At 37.8% G+C, this 24,494-nt stretch overlaps 3 protein-coding genes across 6 annotated transcripts; all 3 read left to right on the forward strand.

Annotated features, from left to right (window-relative positions):
* Positions 1-1,486: 1,486 nt before the first annotated feature.
* Positions 1,487-12,469, forward strand: LOC119787578 (protein max-like). Its single transcript, XM_038291536.1, has 4 exons — positions 1,487-1,664; positions 7,424-7,531; positions 11,049-11,172; positions 11,250-12,469. The coding sequence occupies exons 1-4, from the start codon at positions 1,629-1,631 to the stop codon at positions 11,432-11,434; spliced, it is 453 nt and encodes a 150-aa protein (XP_038147464.1). The 5' UTR covers positions 1,487-1,628; the 3' UTR covers positions 11,435-12,469.
* Positions 12,470-14,919: 2,450 nt separating this feature from the next.
* On the forward strand, positions 14,920-21,273 carry LOC119787481 (ras-related protein Rab-15-like). Of its 4 annotated transcripts, none has more exons than XM_038291367.1 (8): positions 14,920-14,986; positions 15,053-15,147; positions 17,937-17,997; positions 18,097-18,157; positions 18,230-18,307; positions 18,406-18,495; positions 18,820-18,885; positions 20,203-21,273. In XM_038291367.1, the coding sequence occupies exons 2-8, from the start codon at positions 15,093-15,095 to the stop codon at positions 20,353-20,355; spliced, it is 564 nt and encodes a 187-aa protein (XP_038147295.1). In that variant the 5' UTR covers positions 14,920-14,986; positions 15,053-15,092; the 3' UTR covers positions 20,356-21,273. The 4 variants fall into 4 exon arrangements, with proteins under 4 accessions (XP_038147295.1, XP_038147292.1, XP_038147294.1 ...); XM_038291368.1 differs by having other exon boundaries at positions 14,971-14,986; positions 15,053-15,114; XM_038291364.1 differs by having other exon boundaries at positions 14,933-15,147.
* Positions 21,274-21,912: 639 nt separating this feature from the next.
* Positions 21,913-23,145, forward strand: gpx2 (glutathione peroxidase 2). Its single transcript, XM_038291369.1, has 2 exons — positions 21,913-22,276; positions 22,438-23,145. Exons 1-2 carry the CDS (start codon positions 22,055-22,057, stop codon positions 22,789-22,791), a joined length of 576 nt encoding a protein of 191 aa, XP_038147297.1. The 5' UTR covers positions 21,913-22,054; the 3' UTR covers positions 22,792-23,145.
* The last annotated feature ends 1,349 nt before the right edge of the window (positions 23,146-24,494 follow it).

A 24,494-nucleotide genomic window follows, 5' to 3' on the forward strand; every position in this document is an offset into this window, starting at 1 on the left:
AATTTAGAATAGTGGAAATATTGTACAAGTCCAAGATTAGATGCTAACCTAACTGAGCTCAAGCCATTTTGCAAAAAAGAAAATGTATAATAGACCTGCATAGCTGGTTGAAAAAAAGCCTTGATTGCAATAGTTGTTCTCTGATATAACTTAAAAAAAACAAAACATGGAAGTTATTGACTTAGACTTGAACAACTCTCATGCCTTTTCCATTTCTTTAATTGCCGCAGTGATCAGATGTAAACATTGTGGGAGAAAAAAAAAACAAAACGCATTGATATGGTCAGTTTGATGCAGTCTGTGAAATTATTTAGAGTTTTTTTTAACATTCAGCAGTCCTAAAGCGGTGGGGAAGAAGCTGTTCCAGAACATGCTGGTCCTGTGTTGAATGCTGTGAAGCCTCTTCCCAGAGGACAGCAGGGAGACCAGTGCATGGTGGAGATGTGAGGGGTCATTGATGATGATATGGGTTCGGGACACGCAGCACTAGGATGAAATGTCTTTTACACTCAATGCTCAGGATGCAGTCCTGAGGGGAGCCTGTGCTTAGGGTGATGACATTAGAGGTGTTCTGTCCAATCTGGACTGACTGAGATCTGTTTATGATAAAGTCTAACAGCCAATTGCAGATCGGTGTATTGAAGCCCAGTTTCAATACACCCCTCTGCTACACTTTAAAGTCATATTTGGTCTACTATGTAGAATCCCCTCAATGTAAATAAACATATTTTGTTGTAAAATGACAAAATATAAAAAGAAATGTACAAAAGGTACAAATACTTTCACAAGATAATTTTCCCCTTTCCATTAATGAGCATACGACCATGTAATTCTTCATAGAGTAGCCTAACCCATTTATCCTGTTTTTTATTAAGTTTCACACAGACGCTTCTTTTTAATGAAAAAAAAAAACCATCTTTAGAGAGCCGCAGATGATTTAGGTCACGTGATAATTTTCACAGCATCTTATTCAAAGATCTTTTGCATGCAAATGGTGAAGCATGGATGATGTTGTGGGGGAGGGCATCAGACGTGAGCAAAGCCGCCATCTGGTTTCATAATCATATGGTGAAGTAGAGCAAGAGGCCCTGTTGTTGTCCTACACACTGATACATTTCCCATCAATAAAAGATCACATTATAAAAGTATCATATTAATGCAATAATGGATTTTAATCAAGGAGTGTAGCTTCGAAAGACATATAAAGAGTATGTGTTGCTAATTTATTTTATTCCTTGCAATATAGCTACAGCATACAGTATATGACATCATAGTAACACAGTGAGCTTAAACAAAGTATCACGGTTGTTGGAATTTCTAACTTAAAGTAGACGTTATAGTGGGTGTGGGTGCGCCCAAGCCGTTATTGTTCTGGGAAATGTAGTTTTAATCGTCATAAAGCCCCTATGCTTAGACTGGGTTTGTAACACACTTTCACTGCATTTCCCAGAATGCGTTGTTTAACTTGCGCATGCGTTGTGCTTGTTTTCCCCATCCATGTGTCTCTCGTCATGCCTCTGCCGTAGCAGGAGCTCCGCGCTACGTTTGGTGTTCGCCTCCAGTTGTCGCTGCATTTTGTTTTGACAGCTGCCTATTTTCTTTTCTTTAGCATTTTTTTTTACCGAAGAATGAGCGAAAACGATGACATCGAAGTCGACAGCGATGTACGTGATTCGTTTTTTCCCCCCCAGCGGTATTAGCTAGCTAGCCATGTTTAACAGACAGACATGCTATAAACCGAAGCTATGAGCTGAGCTAGCCCACTGTTTTTTTTTTTTTTTAGCTAACACATATTTTCTTAAAACAAGCTATGAAAACCACCGTTAGTAGAACATTTTGGTTTATTTCTTGTAAATAAAAGCCAAATAGACAAGGCTATTTTAAAACAAAAATTGACATTTAACACATTGTTGCGATTATATCGTATTTTCAGTCTAAATTCCCTTACATTTGGTTAATTACGTCAAACAAATACATACAGACGCTTAATAATAATAAAAAAAACCTTATATAACTGTAGGGCAACAACAAAACGTGATGCGACAGTCACGAACAAGAGTTAAGCTGTTGCTGCAACAAGGTCAGCTCATATAGGAGGGGGAATAATTTGTCCCTTTAGATAAAATGCTGCATTTATAAACTCTCATAAGTCTTTAGCACAGTGGAGCTAGAGATAATAAATAGTTGTTGCAGTCCGTGCATTGCAGGGTTGCGCTTCGTGTCAACTGTAGTAGCTACATCGTTAGCATTCAAAAATTGCTAAATGTTTTGTAGCGGTTTATCTCCAAATCTGGTTATAACCAGTGTGTTTTGTCATTTCGCCCACATAGTAAGTATTGCAAATCAGCACAGTAAAGACATGAAGTACTCCATGTTCTGCTGGTGTATCTGGTATCGCACGTATTCCCTGAACTCCCTGCACCCTGACGCGGCCCTCATGTCAAGTGTTTATTTCCATCTGAATGAAAATCCATCCGTTCTATTATTATTGGTTATATAAAATATCCATTTGGCATGAACCATTTTAGTTGGATGTGGAAACTAGTGGGTATTGGCTAACTGTGGTGTTTTGAGTCACAGTGGGATGTGTCATTTGTATTTTTGACGGTTTTTTTTAAGGTGGATTATCCTCCCCCCTTCTGACTTGATTAAACTGGAATCTCCAGCTTTACAGTAGATCATCATGCAGCCAGTGGATGCATACTGGTTTGGGCATCTTTCCTTCTATCTGCAAAATCTATTTCTCCTGCTTAAGTGTTTGTTTAAACAATCACTTAAAAAAACACAAATCTCCCATGTTTTCTTACATATCCTACAAAAATATTCATTAATTAATTAGATATACTACATCTGATATTCGTCCAGATCTCTACAGAATCTTGAGTGTCATGTTATTTGTTACATGGTTTAGCAACATCTTAGATCAGGGGTGGGCAATTCCAGTTCCTGAGGGCCGGTATCCTGCAACCTTTAGATGTGCCTTTTGTGCAGCACACCTGAATCAAGTAATTAGATGATTGAGAAGAGGAACTGACAGCTTTCTGAGGAGATAATTCAGCCATTTGATTCAGGTGTGTTGGATGGATGTAAAAGCTGCAGGATACCGGCCCCCAGGAACTTGAGGGCTGGCATCCTATTTGGGATATTATTACTTGCCCACCTCTGTCTTAGATACTTGCTGTAGTTAAAAGGTTCTTGTTAAATCATAATAAATATGAAAACCAGCAAATGAGAGGATAGAATCCCCCCTTTACACACCCTTTTTTTAATATGCAATTTTTCTCACTGTATGAACAATAATCATGCCCACATATGTGAAAAAAAAAAAGAAAACTCAATTATGTGTGAGTCTAAGATGAACATGTTCTGATATAAAATTTTGCACACTACTTACAAGGATTATGGGCGCTAGCTATATGCAGATATGCGTTAGGTAGAGAAGGAGGCTGATGGATCTATTTTATATACATTATTCACATCCTGCAGACACCTGCATATGTTGTTCATGGAGGTGTTGTGGGGAGATCCAGTGTTTCTAGTTAAAAAGTTCAGTCCATGGTGATAAATAGACTTAAAACCAGAGGCCTGTACCATGTAGTGGGATTACTTCCAGCCTATTCAGTTTAACCAGATGTACCACAAAGCTGGTTATCAACTCCCTAACTCAATCCAGCTTGAACCGATCCTGAATCTGTGAACGCGCACATATAAAGGAGCAGATTCAAGGTAGCAGACCAATCACAATCATGAGCGCAGAAGGGAGAGCGCCATATTTCTCCAGTGATGAACAAATACATTAAATAAATATGAAGAGAAAAAAATGAGACCTAAAGAAAAGTGAAGCACAGTGGCAATATCAAAGAGATGCCAAATGACATGACAGGAGGTTTCCCAATAACTACTGCATATTAATAATATGCACCTTGTGAAAGAAGAGGACTTGGGAGCAGATAAAATGAAAACACAAAAACATAATTTCATTTGGTTAGTTGGATTTTTTTTTTATTCAATGATGAGCTATAATGAAGCTGATGCTCCAACTAGTATCATATTTATTCCGTAAAAGTTAAAAGCAATCCACTGGACTTGGTTTCCAAGGTTTGAAGATGTTTGTCATTTGAATCGAGAAAGCTTCCTGGAGGGGAAGCGAAACGTCTTTAAACCTTGGAAACCAAGTCCAGTGGATTGTTTTTAACTTTTACGGAATCTTCATCAGCATTGTATCATATTAAAACAAAAAGTGATCGTACCTTTGTGAGATCAAATCTTTAAAAATCTGCTCTACTTTTAAAAAGGTGAAACTCCTCAAATGCAGCCCTAAATTTACAGAAATACATTAATTTCTTTTCTACTTAAATGAAACTTAATGGCATTTCAGTTTCAGTCTCATACAGACTCTTTGCTCTACATGATCAGTGTTCCATTCTACAGTAACATTACAGTCTTCTTAGCATTTTCTTTTTTTTCCCTAGTGGTTTACAATTAATCCCCGGTCAGTTGTTTAATGATAAACATTTTCTTTGCATTACTGGTAGCTAAAGGTGCATTGTCCATTTATATGACAATATAAAAAGACCATTTGATCATATTAAAAGGTTATATACACCAAGCATTTGCTCTGATAGTGTTTTGATTCACAGCACCATGATGTGGTGCCATGTAGTACCGCAGAACTATCAGAAAGCTAGATATCGACTTCTAAACAGAGTCTGCCCGTCTTAAACTACCTGGTGTTAAAGCTAAAGTTCGCCTGGTCGATGACCAACCGATATTAATCAAATAAACCAATTTAGGTTCTAGTCAATTCTCCTCAGAGCTTCCTATTAGAAATCCATTCCTAACAAACATAAACAAGGACACATCATTAACTGAAGAACCACATAATGAACATATTTATGTATATCATTTGCACTTAGATTATAAAGACTAAGGCCCTGTCCACATGAAGCCAAACCCTGGCCGAAATGCACAAATTTTTCACCAAACCAGCCTCTCATCCATACGAAGCCGGCGTTTCGGGGGTCTGTAAACTATCTTTTTTTTATCAGGCCCTCAGAGTGGGAAGATTTTTGAAACGCCGTTTTCGCGTTTCCATCTTCTGCCTCTAAACACGCATGCGCGACACAGTATCACAACAACAATGGCGCCGTACTGTGTTGAATGGTTGCTGCTCATGCTACTCACCCTGCTGTCGGGCTTACAACAGAATCTTCTTCTTCTGGAATATCTCCAGGAAGAACAGAGCAATATAGACGACATAGTTCAGCACCTGAATTTGACTGAACTACGAAAATGGACCCGCAGGGCAACCGTGTATAAATATTAGTGTGCATGCCCAACATTTCGTCGCCTATTTTTGCTTTGGCACCACAGCGCCACTTACAGGCCTGGCATACATTTTGCAGCGTTTTCATGCATTCGTGTGGACGATCACATTTATTTTACGTCTCCGTCTTTACGTCAAACGCTCTGGAAAATATTAGCGTTTCGTGTTCGTTTTGACTTCGTGTGGACGGGGCCTAAGAATAGCATTGTTGTCACTAATATCAGCGATAATAAGGACTCCACTGTGCATCTGAACACTTCGGTGGCTTTAGCTTCCACTTCTGTGAACAAAAACAATCATATTGTATTCTGAATGCTTTCAAGTCTCATCCCTCTTGGAATCAAATATTTTTTGCATTATTTTCACATTGGATCTTGGAATTTAATTCATTGTTTCCAAACTTTACTAGGAGTTTCTATTTGGCTGAGCCACCTGTTTACCTTCTGTCCTCGTGTGCAGAGCCATACCTCCGCTTTTATTGTAAATATACACGAAGGCCTTTATTTACTAATAAATCCTGCAAAACCAAACTGAAAAATTGAAGAATAACAAAAAAATATGCCAGCAGGATGTGGTAATCTTTCAGAAGAACTTTGCATGCAACCAGAGTGAGTTGCTGCCCTATAAATGTAGATGTCAACATTACTAACATGAACCTTTAACAACATCCAAGTGGGCAAATTTATTAACGGTATGTGAAGTATTAAAATATGATATTCATGGAATACAGAAGACATAATGTCCATTAAAATGGCCATATTGCAGTAATATTGTTTTTAAATTGATATTTAATATATTTTTCATCTCTATGTGTGAAGATCTACTTATTTTGTTTCTTTTCATTTTTTTAAAGTGGCAAAAAGAAATTGGCTTCTCATTTGCTTCATAAAGTGCTGGAAGGAAAAGTGAAATTTAATGGGAGGTGTGGGTCTTCTTGCTTCTGTGGAAGAATAACTGTTAAACTGCTGAGAGTCTCTTGTGGTGGACATTATATATGTAGACCACTGGGCGGAGCCTGTTGATCTTGTAGTGACCTGATCCTTTAAGAAACAGAAAGCAAAGATCACTCTTCAAAAACTTTGGACATTGTGCTTCAACTTGTGCAGGAATGTGTTTACATGGTGGTTGTTTAAAGTTGGGGGAAAAAAACAATTCAAGAAAATAGGGCAGCAACTCTAGGCACTTTTACTAATCAGTCAATCAATCTAGCTATACATTAATTTAATAATATAAAAGAGATACTCTTAGACAAATGTCCCATAACAGAATGTTTGAGCCTAAAATGAGCACACAAGATATATATATATTTTTTCTTAAAATACAATACTTTACTGTTTTTTTTTTTTTTTTGGTTGTTCTTTAGCAAATGGCTTTTTGTAATGTTTATACCTTCCACTTAAAAGCTATTAAATTTGAGGCCGAAACATTAATTAATTGTGAATAATGGACTATTGAAATAATCATCAACTAATTTAGTATTCGACCAAGGTTAGCCTTCAGCTGACAAAGCAACCCACTTAGAGCAGTAATTGTACCAAGATTGTAAAAAAATATAAAAATATTTTGTATTTTAAGATAAAATAAATTGTCTGTCTAAATATACTCTATCCAGAACTCCTCAATGGGAAAAGTTTGTTTCACCTGGTTTATTTTTGTAAAAAGTTTATTTTAAAGGAAGCTTTTGCTATATGATTATTAATAAAAAAAAAAAAAGTCAACAGATGAATCAATTTGCAAAATAATTGTTAGTTGCAGCCCTAATTAAGTTACTGAATTAGTTGAGGATTACTTTGAGAATTATTTGTATTTTTCATACCTGTCCTCTCCTGAAAGAAAGCTGGTATCCGGGATGTTTTTCCTTTTGGCCATGATAAATGACCATAGGTGAGGGTAGAAACGTAGACTGACCGGTAAATCCTGAGCTTTGCATTGTTGCTCAGCTCTTTCATTAAAGCAGCAGCTCCTCCTCCTCATTAATTGTCTTAGCCTTAAAAAAAAAGCGTTGGCAAACAGGGTAGCAAACCCTTTAACTAAATATAAACATAACCAATGTGTTTTTAAGAAATGCATATGTAAATAGTTTGTTTTTTTTCACAGGCAGACAAACGAGCACATCACAATGCGCTGGAGCGCAAACGGAGGGACCACATCAAAGACAGCTTTCACAGTTTAAGAGACTCTGTGCCTTCATTACATGGAGAGAAGGTGAGGTGGATTCAGTTTAGACTTCAAATGTGAACAAAGCAAAAGATGTTTTTTTTTTTTTACTCTTATGCTGCGTTCACACCGGGGGCAGCTGGCGCGACAGAAGCAGCGAGTTTACATGCAAAGTCAATGGTTGACGCGCGTCAAGGCGCTGCAAAATCTCCCGCGGCGCGTTTCGAGCAGCAAGCGCAGCGCGTCTGAGCAGCCGAAGCAGCGCATCGGGCGCGTTTTGGCATCTGAAGCGCGCGACGCGCGCGACGCGCCGCAAACGCGCTGCTGCTCGAGATGGAAAAATTGAATTTTTGCTGCTCGACGCGCCGCGTCAACCAATCAGAGAAGCTGATCTGGGAGCTGGCTGGGAGAGAGACACAGCGCTGATGACACAGACTGCTCTGATCACTTCTCTTAAACAGTTTATTAAAATATATACATCTGCCGGCAGAATATGTTCGCTTTTATTATCCTGGTGCCTGCAGATCGGATTATTTAGATGAAAAACACCTACCAGCCACAGCGGTAAACCGCGAGGAGGCGACCCGGCCAGAGGCTGCTGATGAATGGATTCCTTCTGTCGGCGCACCGCCGGTATGTGGGGGTCTGAGCGGCTCCGACAGAAATAATATTGGGAGGCAGGATTGTAATCTGGATGAACTGACTCCACTGATGAAGTTTTCAGGTGTATTTTATCACTTAAAAACATATTAAAACTACTTTATTCCCACTGATCACAGCAAATATAGCTGCAAGGCAGAGAAAGGATAGTGAAGCTCCGCCCAACGCGCGTCAGACACACTTTTGGACCGCGCAGCGAGAGCAGCAAAGCTGCTTCAGACGCGCGTCAGAATTCACTGGTACAAGCAGCAAAAATGAAGCAGCAGACGCGATTTTGCTGCTTTTGCTGCCCCCGGTGTGAACGCAGCATTAGTGTTTCATTTTGTGTCATACTAAAGAAAAACAACCTTTAGGGTTCAATTAGATCTTTACTCATTCATAAGATGAGGAACATTAACTGTGACATTTAGTCACTCAGACATTGGTCAGATTTGCAGACATTTTCTTTGCTCTCCATACTGTAGCTGTTTCTCTATGGTCCCATAGAGGAGGGGCGTCTAATGGCTGCTGCCATCTTTTTATTTAATCACAGGATCCCTTTGAATGGCTATGCCGGATTTGCTGATTTGTTCATTTATATGGGAAAGCTTCATTAGTCACCTAATTACTTATTTGAGCCCATCTGTGTGTAATTCAGTGTCAGTAGGGATCCGGCTGTTCTTTGAAGCCCTCAGGGGTTTTTCAGAGAAGACAAAAAGCTACTTGAAGACCAAGCAACACAGGAGGCAGGTCAGGGATCAATACAATTTGAGTTGATTTAAAACAATATCCATGCCAGAGACATATTATGAGGCTGTTTCCCCTTTGAATAAGGATGGAAGCTGTTCAGAGTCGTTGGAAAGAAAATGAAGAAAATAAATATAGGGTAATCCTGGATGAAAATCTATTAAAAGCTAAAAAGGCACTTGGAAATCCTCTCAGCCAAATCAGAAGATGGTTGTGCTCCCTCCGTCCTTAAGTTGCCTTTTTTTTAGAAGTCAAGTGAAGAGGAAATGGAGACTGAATCCCAACAAGGCACCAGGTCCCGAGCGTGTCTGCCCCAGAGTCCTGAAGTCCTCTGCAGAGCAGCGATGTGGGATTCTGCCCAATCTCCTTAACCTTAGCCTGACTCAGGAGATGGTTCCCATGATGTGGAAGAGCTCCTGCCTTGTTCTGCTACCAAAGAAAACACAGCTAGCAATGAATATAGACCTGTTACTCTGACATCTAACATCCAAGAGAGACTTCTGGTGGTTCACCTCAGCAAACAAACAGCTATCAGGACTCTCTGCACTTTGCTTATCGCTGTGGAGTTAAAGATGCCATCATTCACCTGCTTCATTGAAGATTTCAGAAGAAACTGGGACAAGTGGAGATGGAAATAGCTCATTGTTTACCTGGAAAAAAAATGAAGACACATCTTTAAAGTCTTCTACAAGAAGGGACAGAGCAGACCGTACTTCCTTATGAAGCCTAGGTCTTTGCTGTAGTAACAGCATTAGAGCAAATGATTTGAAACAGCTCAACAGGTTGATAAAGAAGCTCTGCCCTATTCTGGGAACTCCTCTAGAATCTCTGGAGATTATTTTATAATGAAGGATTTTTTATTAAACTATTGGACATTATGGAGAACTGTGAGCATCCTCTTCAGAGGACAGTTAAACACTAAGGGCCGGATCTATCAAAGGTTTGCGTGTATTAAAACGTGAGCTATTTCACTGCGCACGCTAAAAAATGTACAAACTGATCTATCAACAGCGTGCTAAAAGGATTTGGTCTTTAAAATGTGCTAAATAGCGCCTCTTATTCATTTAGTACTTTTTCTGCTATGAATATGCAATATGGGGCGTTTACACGCAAAAGAGCGTCTTGTGGGAGGAGAACATTTAAATATATTAATTTAGCACTCGCAAAGTGATTTATCAAACCTGAAAGCAATTTTGCTAACGGTATCTGACTCTATATTTAACACGTTTCAAAAGAAGGTGCAAATGGTCTGTATGCGTAATTGCGCACACATGGCAGCGGTTATTGTCGCAAGAAGGAGACATTGAAATGAAGAAGGAGACGCAGAGAACGCATTTTTTCACTCCGTGTGAATATTTTTGGAATGAACGAGGAAACGATCATCAAAACATTTCGTTTATCCAGCATTGCCATTTTGGAGCTGCAATTCCAGTGATTTGCTCCTCACAGAGCGTCAGCTGTACTTGTTCCTCAATGCTGGTCAGAGGCATCTCATGTACTGTGCCCCCTCCTGCTTTGTTCGCAGATGTTTTGTTATATGCCAGTTTTTCTTTGGTTCGCCTTCTAATATCCTGGTATCTTCTTTTTACTTCATCCACTGTTCGCAAGGTTTCACCAACAGCGTTTACTTTATTACAGATTTGTTCACATATAGCGTTCCTCTGTGTGACAGGCACACTTCTTTGCTGTAGTTCACTTAAATGTTTGTTGGCTTCATCCACCAACACCTCCATTTCCATGGGGTCGAATTTCCTTTTGCGCTTTCTGCTGTCCAAACTCGCCATGCCGCAAACCACCAAACGCGCAAAACCATCATTTAAATAGGGTGTCTCCAACAGTTTTGCACCTGCCACCAGTTACGCAATCGCTCTTGTTAAATCACCCGCAAACCATGGTTCAGCCCCTCGCGCAAAATTCCAGTTTGCGAGCGCAAATTACTGCACGCAAAATTGGATCTTGATAAATCCGGCCCTAACAGTGTGTTCAGTCAAAGACTTCTTCTGCCCCACTGCAAGATGGTCACCTGCGAAGATCCTTTATCAACATGAGGAGTAACAACATTTAACGAACCTTTGGCATCAGTGAAGTTTTTCTGTAACTGAAATAAAATGCCACATTAAACCTGTCTGTATTGCTTAGGACTTCCTTATAGCTCTAACGTTTTGTTTACCCGTTACAGGCCTCTCGGGCCCAGATTCTGGACAAAGCCACAGAATACATCCAGTTGATGAGGAGAAAAAATCACACCCACCAACAAGACATTGATGATTTAAAAAAGCAGAACGCACTGCTGGAGCAACAAGGTATGTTGAGGAGTCCTACAATAGACAATAGCCGTTATTCTGCTCTATACCTAAGCTTTTTTCTAATCACTGTGTAGTCCGCGCTCTGGAGAAGGCCAAAGGAAACTCTCAGCTCCAAACAAACTACTCCTCCGACAGCAGCTTATACACAAACCGCAAAGGCAGCACGGTGTCGGCCTTTGACGGGGGGTCTGACTCCACCTCCGAATCGGAGCCGGACGAACCGCTCAACAGGAAGAAGCTGCGCGTGGAGACCAGTTAGACTCCTGCCAGTCGAGACAGACTCTGTATCCACCAGCTCTTCTTACCTGCCCGCCTTCTTACACCAGTCAAGGAAAAGGTGGAAACTGTCTTAGAGGTGCTGTTGCTGTGTGTCCAAAACGCTTCTACCTTGCTGTATCCTTAAGGAAACCTCTCTTGTTTTTGTGGTCCCTGAAACGACTTTTAATATCCCAGAAGTTTGGCAGCTCCGCAGTTTTGAAGGACATGTTGCTTTTGAGACCTCATGATCAAACATAGAAATGGCACAGCATGAATCTTCTGTAAAGCTGCAAAATAAACTTTTTCTTTTGGTTGTTTGTGACGACCTGTATAATAATTTGAAGCTGTAAGACGAACAGCTTTGATGAAATTGTGATCAGAGATAGTTTAACTTTTTAATAGTCATATTTTTCCAGAAGAGAGTGAATTTGTCAGGAAAAAGGTTCCAACTTTCAAGAAGCAACCCTCTTAACTCAGTTTAGGCGGCTGAAATTACTTCTTTGAAAACTTTGTTATAGTGAATCCCTCTTTTAATGCACTAAAATGTATTTCATATCCTTATATTGTTTATTGATATGTTTGGTCTCTGTAATGATTGGATTTGGGGTAGACCATCTACCAGTTTTAGAGCATTCAACTATTTATTTCCCTCTTTTTTTATCTTAGTAAAAATATATAGATATATATGTGGTTTAAAAATGATCCCTTAATCAATAGTGAATGTTACACAACGCAGTTGAAGGGCAGTACCTTTATTTTTGTTAATGGAAATCCGTTTCGGTGTGTTGTATGTAACACTGTATACTCCTTAATGGTGTCAGTTCTGCACAGAAAAGCCTTCCCTTAAAATATTTGCCTGTGCTGGGAATGTTGATCTTTTAAAAGTCAGAAAACATTGTGTGTATGTAATCAATATTTGTTCCATTCCATGGAAATTACAGGTATGTTGTACATACTGCCAATGGGTGTCTTGCAAGTTAAGGCATACCTTTATTACGAGACTATAAATAAAACTATTTTATCCTTTTGGGATGTACTTGTGACTCAGTGTTTGGTTATTAAAATTTCACATCGGTCCACCATGTTTTGACATTAACTGTATGGAATAATTAATTGTATTTTTGATTTGGAGAAACAAATATACTCAGAGTAAAAATAGGGATGGGCAATTTAGAATTTCACAATTATAGTTTTTATAAAGCAAGTTTTATTTTTGATTTATGCTCATTTTACTTTATGACATCACAAGTAGGCAAACAAGCATGCTTCACCAGATTGTAAACATATTAAAGGAGTGACTTTTAATTAATTTTTCTACATGTTGAAACATTCAGGCTGCATTTGACTTGCTAAAGGTTCCCCCTGCATGTTTGAGCTGGTGAATAGATACAGAAATGATCAAATTTCTCCTAACTGTTCGGTTTCTTTTATGTTCACCAATCATAGGAGCAAATTAATCTAATTTTATGACTTAACTGTTTAAATTATTTGTCTGTATCGTGGCAGTCCATGCAGTCTGGACTATTTTAGCTTACATGAACATCTGATTGATTGGCAAAGAGATTTTACCTCGGTTGTTATTAACTTGAATAATTGCAGCTCTGGATGCTAATTCAAAGGATTAGAAGTAGCTTCTAAGTTAGCACACCTCACAGACACAACTTTCATCAGCATGGCGCAGGTTTTAAAATGTATGCTGTTAAAAAATCACTTATCAAATAAATTAATATAGAATAGATGCCCTTTATAATTTTTGATTTGATAAATTTATATGTATTAATGTTTTCAAACGTTTTAATTCTATTCCCCTCTATTCCTTTTGCATTAAACCAATTTTCTTGGTTTTATATATATATATATATATATATATATATATACACTATATTGCCAAAAGTATTTGCTCACCCATCCAAATTATTGGAATCAGGTGTTCCAATCACTTCCATGGCCACAGGTGTATAAATTCAAGCACCTAGGCATGCAGACTGTTTTTACAAACATTTGTGAAAGAATGGGTCGCTCTCAGGAGCTCAGTGAATTCCAGCGTGGAACTGTGATAGGATGCCACCTGTGCAACAAATCCAGTCGTGAAATTTCCTCGCTCCTAAATATTCCACAGTCAACTGTCAGCTGTATTATAAGAAAATGGAAGTGTTTGGGAACGACAGCAACTCAGCCACGAAGTGGTAGGCCACGTAAACTGACGGAGCGGGGTCAGCGGATGCTGACGCGCATAGTGCGAAGAGGTCGCCAACTTTCTGCAGAGTCAATCACTACAGACCTCCAAACTTCATGTGGCCTTCAGATTAGCTCAAGAACAGTGCGCAGAGAGCTTCATGGAATGGGTTTCCATGGTCGAGCAGCTGCATCCAAGCCATACATCACCAAGTGCAATGCAAAGCGTCGGATGCGGTGGTGTAAAGCACGCCGCCACTGGACTCTAGAGCAGTGGAGACGCGTTCTCTGGAGTGACGAATCGCGCTTCTCCATCTGGCAATCTGATGGACGGGTCTGGGTTTGGCGGTTGCCAGGAGAACGGTACTTGTCTGACTGCATTGTGCCAAGTGTAAAGTTTGGTGGAGGGGGGATTATGGTGTGAGGTTGTTTTTCAGGAGCTGGGCTTGGCCCCTTAGTTCCAGTGAAAGGAACTCTGAATGCTTCAGCATACCAAGACATTTTGGACAATTCCATGCTCCCAACTTTGTGGGAACAGTTTGGAGCTGGCCCCTTCCTCTTCCAACATGACTGTGCACCAGTGCACAAAGCAAGGTCCATAAAGACATGGATGACAGAGTCTGGTGTGGATGAACTTGACTGGCCTGCACAGAGTCCTGACCTCAACCCGATAGAACACCTTTGGGATGAATTAGAGCGGAGACTGAGAGCCAGGCCTTCTCGTCCAACATCAGTGTGCGACCTCACAAATGCGCTTCTGGAAGAATGGTCAAAAATTCCCATAAACACACTCCTAAACCTTGTGGACAGCCTTCCCAGAAGAGTTGAAGCTGTTCTAGCTGCAAAGGGTGGACCGACGTCATATTGAACCCTATGGATTAGGAACGGGATGTCACTTAAGCTCATATGTGAGTCAAGGCAGGTGAGCAAATACTTTTGGCAATATAGTGTATATATATATATATACGTATATATATATATACATATATATATATATATATATATATATATATATATATATATATATATATATGTAATATAAAACCTATTTGAAGATATGTTAAGTTAAATTGTTCAAATAATACGCTTCTTGTTGCCTTTAACGGATTATCAAGAATTAAGGTGACAGAAAATAGTTATTTTTTATAGTTATTTTTTATTTTATATATATATATATATATATATATATATATATATATATATATATATATATATAATCTTCAATATATATATAGGTTGTTAGAGTATGTTCTAAAACAAACTCAAGGAAGCGAGCTCAACTCCCTGCTGCGCTGACGAAGACTTTGCATCAGTGGAAGCGGGATTTCCGGCGTGCCCTGAAGGCAGCATCTGATCCCGAAGCCTGCAGATGAAAAAGGTTTCTTTCTCCGTCATGTTCTAGTTTTTTTTTGGTCATGGCTAAACAGTACGACGTCTTGTTCAGGTTGCTTCTCCTCGGAGACTCCGGAGTGGGGAAGACCTGCATGCTGCGAAGGTTCACGGAAGGTGAATTTGATCCTTCGCATATTTCCACCATCGGTAAGACTAGAAAAGTCATCAGACAAGTTCTCAGTGTTTCAGTCACAGGATGAACCGGATAAACACTCAGTATAGGACAACTCTACATGTCTGAGAATTATTTTTAGTATTTCTTCTGCCATCATTGTTTTTCCCTTTTATATTGACTTTATTTATTGGTATAATATCACGGACTACTTCAGGTCCCTCTGCAAATAGTTTTTTCTAAAACCCTAAAACATTTTGAAAGAAAAAGAAAGTCTAAACTAAATGTCAATCTTTCTCATTCTGATTCTTCTTCCTGTGTTTTTGTTTTGTTTTTAGAACAAAAAGTGTGGATTGATGAACACATTAGGGCTTAATATGTCCCCTGCTCCTTTTCCTCTCCACTTCTCCCTCATTATTCACTTAGATGGAAAATGTAGCTGGTTGGGCTTTAATGTGCCATGACTAAAAATATCAATTCTCTGCTTTATAGTGTGAAGCATTAAGCCGGGTTATAAATGTCATGAGACTAATAGGCCGGGCTCAGCTTAACATTGGATTAAACTCTGTTATTTGAGCATTGGACATGAAATCTGGGCTTTAGATCTCTGCAGGCAGTACCTTCAAAAAGTATTCAAGCAACTTGATATTTTCAAAATTTGTAATGTTATGGATCAATATATTTGGGTTTTTTTATTTGACAATCTTAAAAAAAACATGTCTAATGATTTCTATTATATTAATCTAAAAGTTTATTCATCCCCTTTGCTCTGATACCCCTTAAATAAAATCTTATATAAATGTTTACAATATAACCTTATTACCAAGAGACGGCTTATCTCAGTTTAAATGCAGCTGTTCTGCATAGAGCCTCAGAGGGTTTATTTATTTGCATCTATATAGTTGAGAAGGATTGAAAACTTCAAACATCTCATATTACTTTAACAGAACATTTTATTTCTTCAGTACATCTGCAAAAAAGTTGGAGCTGTAGTTTACTTAACTCTTTAAAACAGACACTTTCAATTGATTTGACTATACAAAAAAAAGTGGCAAAAATGTCATTTTTTGATGCATAAAGCTGGTGGAGCTATACCTCAAATGAATTACAGCTGTAAATGCTGCAAAAATGTTTCTTAGAAGTGTTTAATGAGAGAGATACATGCAAACACCTGCCAAACTTCTTATTTGATCATTTCTGGAAATAAATTTAAAAAATACAATTATGCACTTCCTGTTGTAGGTTGAGTATTTTAATTCTGTATCATATTTTCTGTTAAAATCCCATCTAAATACACAAATGAATGTGGAAGTTATCTGGGAAGATTGGAAAAACTTCAAGGGTTATAAATGCTTTTGCAAAGCACTGGAGCTCCTGCAGAAGGTTTGAAACATTCACCAGCAACAATTTGGCATCACATAGTGTGAGAGATGCAGACGGACTAATTGGACGGCATGAATCCACGCCAAGCTTTGAATCCTTCATGGGTCAGAGAGTAGATGTGTACTGAAAAAAAAATTAAAGGGTGGATTTTAAACTTCCTTCTACATAGCTATTGTTTTCAAAAATATTTCATGACGTAAATCCTAATTTTGATACCAATTAGGAAGATTCTAAGAAACGATTCAGAGAATGTTTCTTATGAAAGAAGAATCAATTTAAATGCCGTTTTGAAAAACAAGTTTTCCTCACTAAACCTTTTGTCTGTGTTGGTGGGATGAGGATAAAGTTCATAGAGGACTGTGTACAATCTGTGTTTTAATATAACCCAGTTATGCTGTCACTGAGCATAAACAGTGTCACCGTCTCATAATTAGCACATAATGGTGTCTCTGAGCTACAGCTTTGAATCCTCACAAGTTACTTATTTAAGGTCACAAATAGGTCGATTTTCTACCCAATGGCCAAAAGTGATCCATGCATTATCTTTGGAGAATTTTCCGTATTGTGAAGAAACTTTAAGCCTAGAAAAGCCCAAAGAGCTGTTCTCTTTAAGGGAAAATGTTTCCTGATCGAACCGGTTATGCTCTGCTTGCAGAACATATTTTCAGAGTCATGCAAAAGGCTTATTGTTGCACATGCTCCCCAGCTTCCTGCTGGGAGAGATCACTTAAAATATGAATCAGAGGGACCACGACTTCTAAAGAGTACAGTCTTCATGTAAGTTTGAAAAAAGAAATAGAAAACTTAATGCTGGAATTTTAAGTTGCAAAGTTTTTTATTAAAGATTCCAAAGTTCCCTTCGGTTCATCTTTTTATTAATTTTTTTGTTATTTCACAAAAAATATATAAAATAACATACAGAAGTATTAAAGATAGAAATTATTTCAGCTGAAGAATGTTAGGATCAAACTAGTGATTAGTGGGCATAATGTTCTATTTTGTTTTTCCTTTTTTTTTTTTTTTATAATCCTTTGATTAGCAGAAAAAATTGTGAATGTATTACCTGTAATCAAAACAATTCCTTCCCCAGAGATAAGGAAAAAAAAAAAACAGCTCCTATATGTTTAAATTTCTTTACAAAGAACAGCACAGTTATTTTTCAAAATTATTCCATGTAACTGTGCAAAAATCCCACTTCAGTTTTGGTTATATTGCAGATTAGAGAAACTTATTGCACCATGCAAACTGGTGAGTTTAAGGGTCCCGAACGTCAATTCACTTTGCAGCAATGCCTCCTGTTAAATGAGCATGAGACGATACTAAACGGCCGATTGTATCAAGTCATGCACTGCCAGTGAAAATCCTTTTTTTTTTTTTGTTTTTAGAGATTTCTTTTGCGTCATCTGTAACAAAATTCTCCCTTCCTGTTTTTTTTGTTTAGGAGTGGATTTTAAAATGAAAACTATAGAGATCGATGGACTCAGGGTCCGAGTACAGATTTGGTACGTTGTCGATTCTTTCAATACAGAAAATAACTTTTCACCTGAATGCCGATAGCTCTCTTTATGACTGTTCTCTTAAGTGTTTTATCTCCTGTGCAGGGACACCGCTGGACAGGAGCGCTATCAGACTATCACCAAACAGTACTACAGGCGGGCCCAGGTATTAATATTACAAACTTTACTTTAATTGATCAAAAATTCCTTCATTCCTCCTCCTAATCGTTTGTTGCAGGGTATTATATTTGTGTATGACATCACAGACAGGGCGTCTTTTCAGCACATAGCGAAGTGGGCCGGTGATGTAGATGAAGTAAGAGCTCTAATTTAACTCTAATTACTCTTTCATCAGGTTGATGGAGCAATTTACTCCACTGTTTGGGTTCCAATGTCCTTTTTTTTAACGTACAGAACGCTCCAGATGATGTTCAAACCATTTTGGTTGGAAACAAAGCAGATGAAGAGTGCAGCAGACAAGTAACAAAGGAACAAGGACAAAAGGTACAATTAGGCTTCTCCGTTATTTACTGGTTTCCAGAAAGTTGATTTGTGAAGAAGGAAGTACAAACCTGCAAATGAATTGAAATGTTATCAGAAGGTTCCATTATTTCTGTTATTCAATTCAAAACAAAAACAACACAGATGAATTACACACAGGCAGATGTTTTCCAGCCTGAAGATTGATTCAGACCCATACAAATTTATCATAAAAATGGAAGCTTAATAAAAAAGTTTGTCTACTATCCACTTAAATGCTGTCATTTTTTTTAAATTAATGCATATTTAATTTACTTTGAAGAGATGTGACCTTATTAAATCTTACAGCTAGCAGAAACCTACGGCATGGAGTTCTTTGAGGCCAGCGCTTCCACCAGCAGCAACATCAGCGAGGTATTGCTGATCCAGAATAAATCTCATTTTAGTTATATTTATAGTGTCTTCTAAAAGTGATTATGCCCCTTTTATTTCCTCAAACTATATTGAATAATAATGGGAATTTATCTAGCAAAGACAACACAATACAGAACATCATTATGATTCCAGATTATACACAGGAAGATATGAAAAATATATTTTTTCATATTTGAACCACTGCTTGCAGACTTTACTCTCCTGCAATTAGAGCTGCAGGTCTTTTCAAGTACACTATTAGCTTTTTGCATGTAGTGACAGATCTTATTGATAATTTTTTTTCACAGAAAAGTTCAATGATTTTGATTTTCGGTGGATTATCACCACACATGAACATGGCTCTGACTGTAAGCCTGGTAAACAGTGGTGGTTTTAGATATGGGCAATATGGGTGGTTGTCCAGGGCAGAATTAGAAAGGGGTGCAAAAGCACCAGAGAAAGAAAATACAAGAAATCAATCAGATTTCCCTTGAATATTTTATTTATTGCCTTTATGCATTTGCAGTCAACAGGAGTTTATTTTTGGTGCTTTGTGTGAGTCTGAGTTGCATTTTATTCATCCCCAAAATTTGAATGAAACTTCTATAAAACTTGTATTTTGATTAGTTTGATAGCAGCAAAAGGGGGGATTACTTTCAACATAACAATAATAATAATTATCATTATTCTAAAACTTGAAAATTCATTGGCTCTCTAGCCAGTTAAATTACCTTTAAAACATGGCTTATTTTAGTAATGCAGCCAAGATATATAGCCAAATAGTAAAAGGCACAGATGCAGGTCCATTCTTGGATCATTGCACACTTTTAGATAATTAGATGGAAAGTTTGAAAAATGAAAAAAAAAAATATTTGCTTTAAAATTATTTTGTGGCCATCAAAATGTGGTAAAATTGTTGAGTAAAAGCAATATGCAAAATTTGTAATAATTTGGCATATTTTGGAGAGGTTTGGATATGCTGATGACTTCAGAAGTTACTTTGAATCATGTTTGAACTGATGCAGTTTAGGCTGTGTTTTAGTCACATGTTTTTTATATTTTCAGAAACTAGAAAGTGTTAGCTTTCTAGTTTCTAATTTGGGCTTACAGTTCTTTAGTAATTTGCTTTTTAATTTTGGGTATGCAAAAAGGTGAGAATTACTTAAAATTCGGTGGATGTTAAGAGGTTAATACATTGTACACACTCACAAAATACACTGAGGTTTGTGATTTTATTGTGATAAATCTAAAAAAAAATGAATATGTAGCATGGCTTTTAAAAGAAATTTAATATTTCTCCATCTTTTCTTGCTGTAGTCATTCATACGTGTGACAGAACTGGTTCTTCAAGCTCAAAAGAGAGACGTGGACAACCTTCTGGGGTCTCTGGACAGCTATTTGGATCAGGTCGCTCTGCAGGAAGAGAAGAGCAGTCAGGATAATCACACACAGAGGACTTGTGCCTGTTAAAGGATGAAGGCTGTAGGAATATCTAAGGTTACATCTTTTTAACTGCTTACTGACTGCTTAAAACATAACTTCACACACTGGAGGGCGCTGGATCTCTTAATTTTTTAATGTAGGTTGCAAAGGATGCAGTAAACAGCAGCTGCCAGCAGAGGGCGTGTCTGGCTGAATGAACAGGAAATTTTGGTGCCAGATAAGTGTGTTCAACTCAAATTAATTCTCTCTTCAAATGTGGATTTTTACTATATATATATGCATCATGGGTTTATCACTGGATTTATTTACTTTTTGATTTTTATTGTCATTTTTATTATTAGTTGATACTCAAAGGAACATTAACAACCATATTTTTTCAATGACTATTACAGAAAGGTCAGATCACGGATCTAATTTATTAAGCTAGAAACTCGAACCAAATTGGGGTAGTTTCATTTAATCTGTGGACTTTCGCCTCAAAGGAAACACAGCTGTACCATGTGGAGGAATATTTATCAAAATGTTGCTTTAAGAACTCATTTTTCAATACTTTTGGAAAATTGAAGACATGTCTTACACTGAAAATACTGCTACAGACAAGGAGATTCATGTTTCTTAAGGAGATTGTTGATGTTTGTTATAAAATTCTAAATAAGAACTGAAATGTTAATGTAAAACAACTGTTTCCATGTTTAAACAAAACAAAATTGTCAATCTTAAGAGTCATTTTATCAGGACTGCATTGATGTTAGGTTTACGGGGAGTTCAGTTAGTAGCCTCATATAATTTTCATCAGATCCTGGCAGATGTAGCTGATTGTTTTAATTTTTGATGACTAAGAAAGCTGATACACGTACAAAGAGCTGCAGAATAGCCAAACACACTAAATTAAACTAGCTTCTCAAACGAGTTCTGTCATTTTTTTTATTTTCTACACTTTATTTACTTTATTCAAGACTTTTATGTTATACAATAAAATATTTCTCTGTATTTCGACCTGTTAATTATGTTAAAATAATAATGATTGCTTATGAAGTAGAAAAAAAAAACAAAGTCCTGCAAACATTTGGGTCCAACTTTCTGTGCTTTGATATTTCTAAACAAAATCTATTACAATCGACTGGCTTCAGAAGTATAGTCTAACATTAATCAGGCCTTAACATGAGTAAACAAGCAGCAACACAAAGAAGAAGGAACATCCCAGACTGTTTAGAGATGAGGTTTTGGAGAAACTGAAAACAGGGTAAAGTTATGAAATCCTGGTCATTAAAATCAGAATCAGATTGACTTATTCTATGATAAAAAATGGGCAAAAATGTAAGTTTTAATGAGCACAGCTGGTAGAAGCATAAAGCAAAGGATGTGAACCAATAATTACAAGAAAGGTGTTTTTTTTTTTCCTGGTATTGGCTCTTCAAATGTACACCAGTGTTTTCAGGGTTTTATTTTGTCATTTTGATTTTACTTAGTGACTTTGCACTAATTTGATTAATAACATTTTCCTTCAAATGCACTTTATGAGATGTACTTGTTTGGTTTTTACAATCAGTTTCCTCCCTCTACTGTATTTGGAACTTGTATGGAGAGTTTATCACCAGGCGATCAGTTTCCTGCAGGGCAATATGACACCGTGAAAGGCAACTTTCTGCTCTGAGGGAGTCAGGTGATCCGGGTGTTGGATACAGTCCCGTTTTGAGCCCCAGTCTCCCTGTAAAGAGGCACCAAAATGACCTTCATTGCTAAGACTTTCTATGATCTGAGGGCCACCTCACTGGAAGGGGACTCTGTGGACTTCAATGTCTTCAGGGGACGCGTTGTCCTCATAGAAAATGTGGCCTCGCTCTGAGGCACCACCACCCGGGACTTCAGCGAGCTCAACCAGCTACAGAGCAAGTACCCCCATCGGCTGGTGGTCCTGGGCTTCCCTTGTAACCAGTTTGGATATCAGGTGAGTTGAGCTGCAGGTTCGTCTGAATTACTTGGATGTTAAATCTATGCTGCTGTTAAATACTTCAAAGATGAGCTAATTTCCTAAAGGAGATTTAGAAAAATGATTGGAGTTAGTAGAAAGAGATCCACAGCATTCATGTCTGTATTGCATGTTTTCAGGAGAACTGTAGCAATGGGGAGATTCTGCACTCACTGGAGCATGTACGACCAGGTGGGGGCTTCAAGCCCAACTTCACCTTGTTCGAGAAGTGCGACGTCAACGGAGCAAACACCCATCCAGTCTTTGCCTATCTGAAAGCCAAACTACCTTATCCTGAAGACGACTCTAGTTCCCTCATGCAGGACCCCCGATTTCTGGTGTGGAGTCCAGTCACCAGGGCCGACATCTCCTGGAACTTTGAGAAATTCCTCATTGGGCCTGAGGGAGAGCCTTTTAAGAGATACAGCAAGAATTTCCCAACTATTGATGTAGAGCCTGACATTCAAAGACTGCTTAGATTAACAAAGACCTAAGAATAGCCTGTGCTGCTTATGGCTTTTCATCTGTCACAGTCAACGCTGAAATGCTGGCCTCCACATTTTTAAGCCTTAGTAAATGAGGGTGATATTCTAAAACGCTGATGGTATATCATCTGAGGTCATATAAGTGCTTAAAGATAGTGGAAGTTTTGTTTCATGTTTGAAAAATTTCTGGGAAATTAAAAGCAGTGTTTTATAGATATGATCAGTTAAAAAACAAGGATGTAAACTTTTAGTTTCTTGTCTTATACTAGTGCTACCAGCAGATGGTGCTACCGAGTTAATCATGCAAATGGAAACTTCAGTCATGCTCTTATCAAATGGAAAAATTCAAACAATATGTTTGCACTGAAATAAAAACTTAAAATCCACATTGATCTCTCAGAGATGTTTTTTTTTTATTTACTTGAAGTCTCAAAAAGCATCTACTACCACTAAGCAAAGCTCACAATAAAGGTGTTTGAACAACTACCTAGAACAATAAATCTTGAGGTGCAGCAGAGGGAATTTGGTATTATTTTTAGAACCTTCTAAAATAACCAACAGGATATACATCAGCATTACGTACTGACCTCTAAGCAGCCAATTATTCAAGCCACATTTCCAGGTAAAATTTGCTGATACAAGTAACCTATGCAGCTGCAGGAATGCATTAGTGCCACATAGCTTCCTAAAGACAGCTCCTAAATCAATCATTTAGGCATTGGCCTTGCTGTGGTGTGATAAGCTCTCATCCAGCTTTGGTTTTCCATGTACGGACAGCTTTGTTTGCAATGTCCACAGATTAACATGGGATTTTCTGGACATCCGCTCACATTCACATCAGTTCATGATGTCAGAGCTGCAGCACAGGTCAGGCAGGGTCCTGATGGGTTTTGCATCGAATGCACTGGGGTCAAAGACGTAAGCCCACGACACTTTACAGCTTTTATCTGTGTTTGTGTTGGCTCTTGTGGTTATAAACTACATCCCTGATTTTGCATGTATACAAATGACACTAGAAAAAGTTTGGTTCTGATGCATGTCGACGTGTCATTTATTTAAAACTGTCACTGATGCTTTGCTGCATTTCTGGTGTTTTGCTTGCAGGAAAAGATCATTAAAGTTATTCTGTTTATGATATAATTTACACAAGTCAAAAAGAAGTTGTATAAAATTACAATATTTATATCAGAAAACATTTCTTAAGGATTAGAAAGAGTGGAATATTATTATTCAACTCATAGATAACCGGTCCTACTGTTACAAGGGCGTAAGAGTCTGTGGCAATATTTAGGGCCCTGTCTCTGTGACTCGGAGACATGGACACTTCTATAAATGTGTTAGAAAAGAGGTAAGGTTTAAATAAGATGCTAATTTATATTTTCAATGTTTTTCATGATGCATAGTGTGTCCATTTAAATGTCTGAATAATCACTACTTGTACTGTCTTTAAATGACAATAAGAAATGCATGAGAACTATGTTTTATAATTTAGAAAACAAAAACATGTCCAAACATGTTAGACCAGCTCTGTTTCTTTTAACATAGTTACTTAAAAACATGAACATACCAGTTTAGGTTAATTGGCTGCAATAAATTGGCTTCTTGTGTAAATATTGTGTCTATAATTATGCTGAACTAATTTTGTCTTTAATGATTTAAGAAAACAATTCTAATTGTAAGATTTCTCTAGACTCCATTCTTGGGAGTTCATT

Source organism: Cyprinodon tularosa, unplaced genomic scaffold (genome assembly GCF_016077235.1).
Source record: "Cyprinodon tularosa strain WSP-4 unplaced genomic scaffold, ASM1607723v1 ctg3, whole genome shotgun sequence".
NCBI classification, from domain to species: domain Eukaryota; kingdom Metazoa; phylum Chordata; class Actinopteri; order Cyprinodontiformes; family Cyprinodontidae; genus Cyprinodon; species Cyprinodon tularosa.

What these genes read in the sequence shown, in the direction of transcription:
- LOC119787578 (XM_038291536.1), top strand. Translation starts at nt 1,629, where the DNA reads ATGAGCGAAAACGATGACATCGAAGTCGACAGCGAT. An exon ending in ACATCGAAGTCGACAGCGAT is followed by an intron (nt 1,665 to 7,423) that starts GTACGTGATTCG and finishes TTTTTTTCACAG; the next exon opens with GCAGACAAACGAGCACATCA. An exon ending in CTTCATTACATGGAGAGAAG is followed by an intron (nt 7,532 to 11,048) that starts GTGAGGTGGATT and finishes TACCCGTTACAG; the next exon opens with GCCTCTCGGGCCCAGATTCT.
- LOC119787481 (XM_038291364.1), top strand. Translation starts at nt 15,024, where the DNA reads ATGGCTAAACAGTACGACGTCTTGTTCAGGTTGCTTCTCCTCGGAGAC. An exon ending in TTCGCATATTTCCACCATCG is followed by an intron (nt 15,148 to 17,936) that starts GTAAGACTAGAA and finishes TTTTTTGTTTAG; the next exon opens with GAGTGGATTTTAAAATGAAA. An exon ending in AGGGTCCGAGTACAGATTTG is followed by an intron (nt 17,998 to 18,096) that starts GTACGTTGTCGA and finishes TCTCCTGTGCAG; the next exon opens with GGACACCGCTGGACAGGAGC.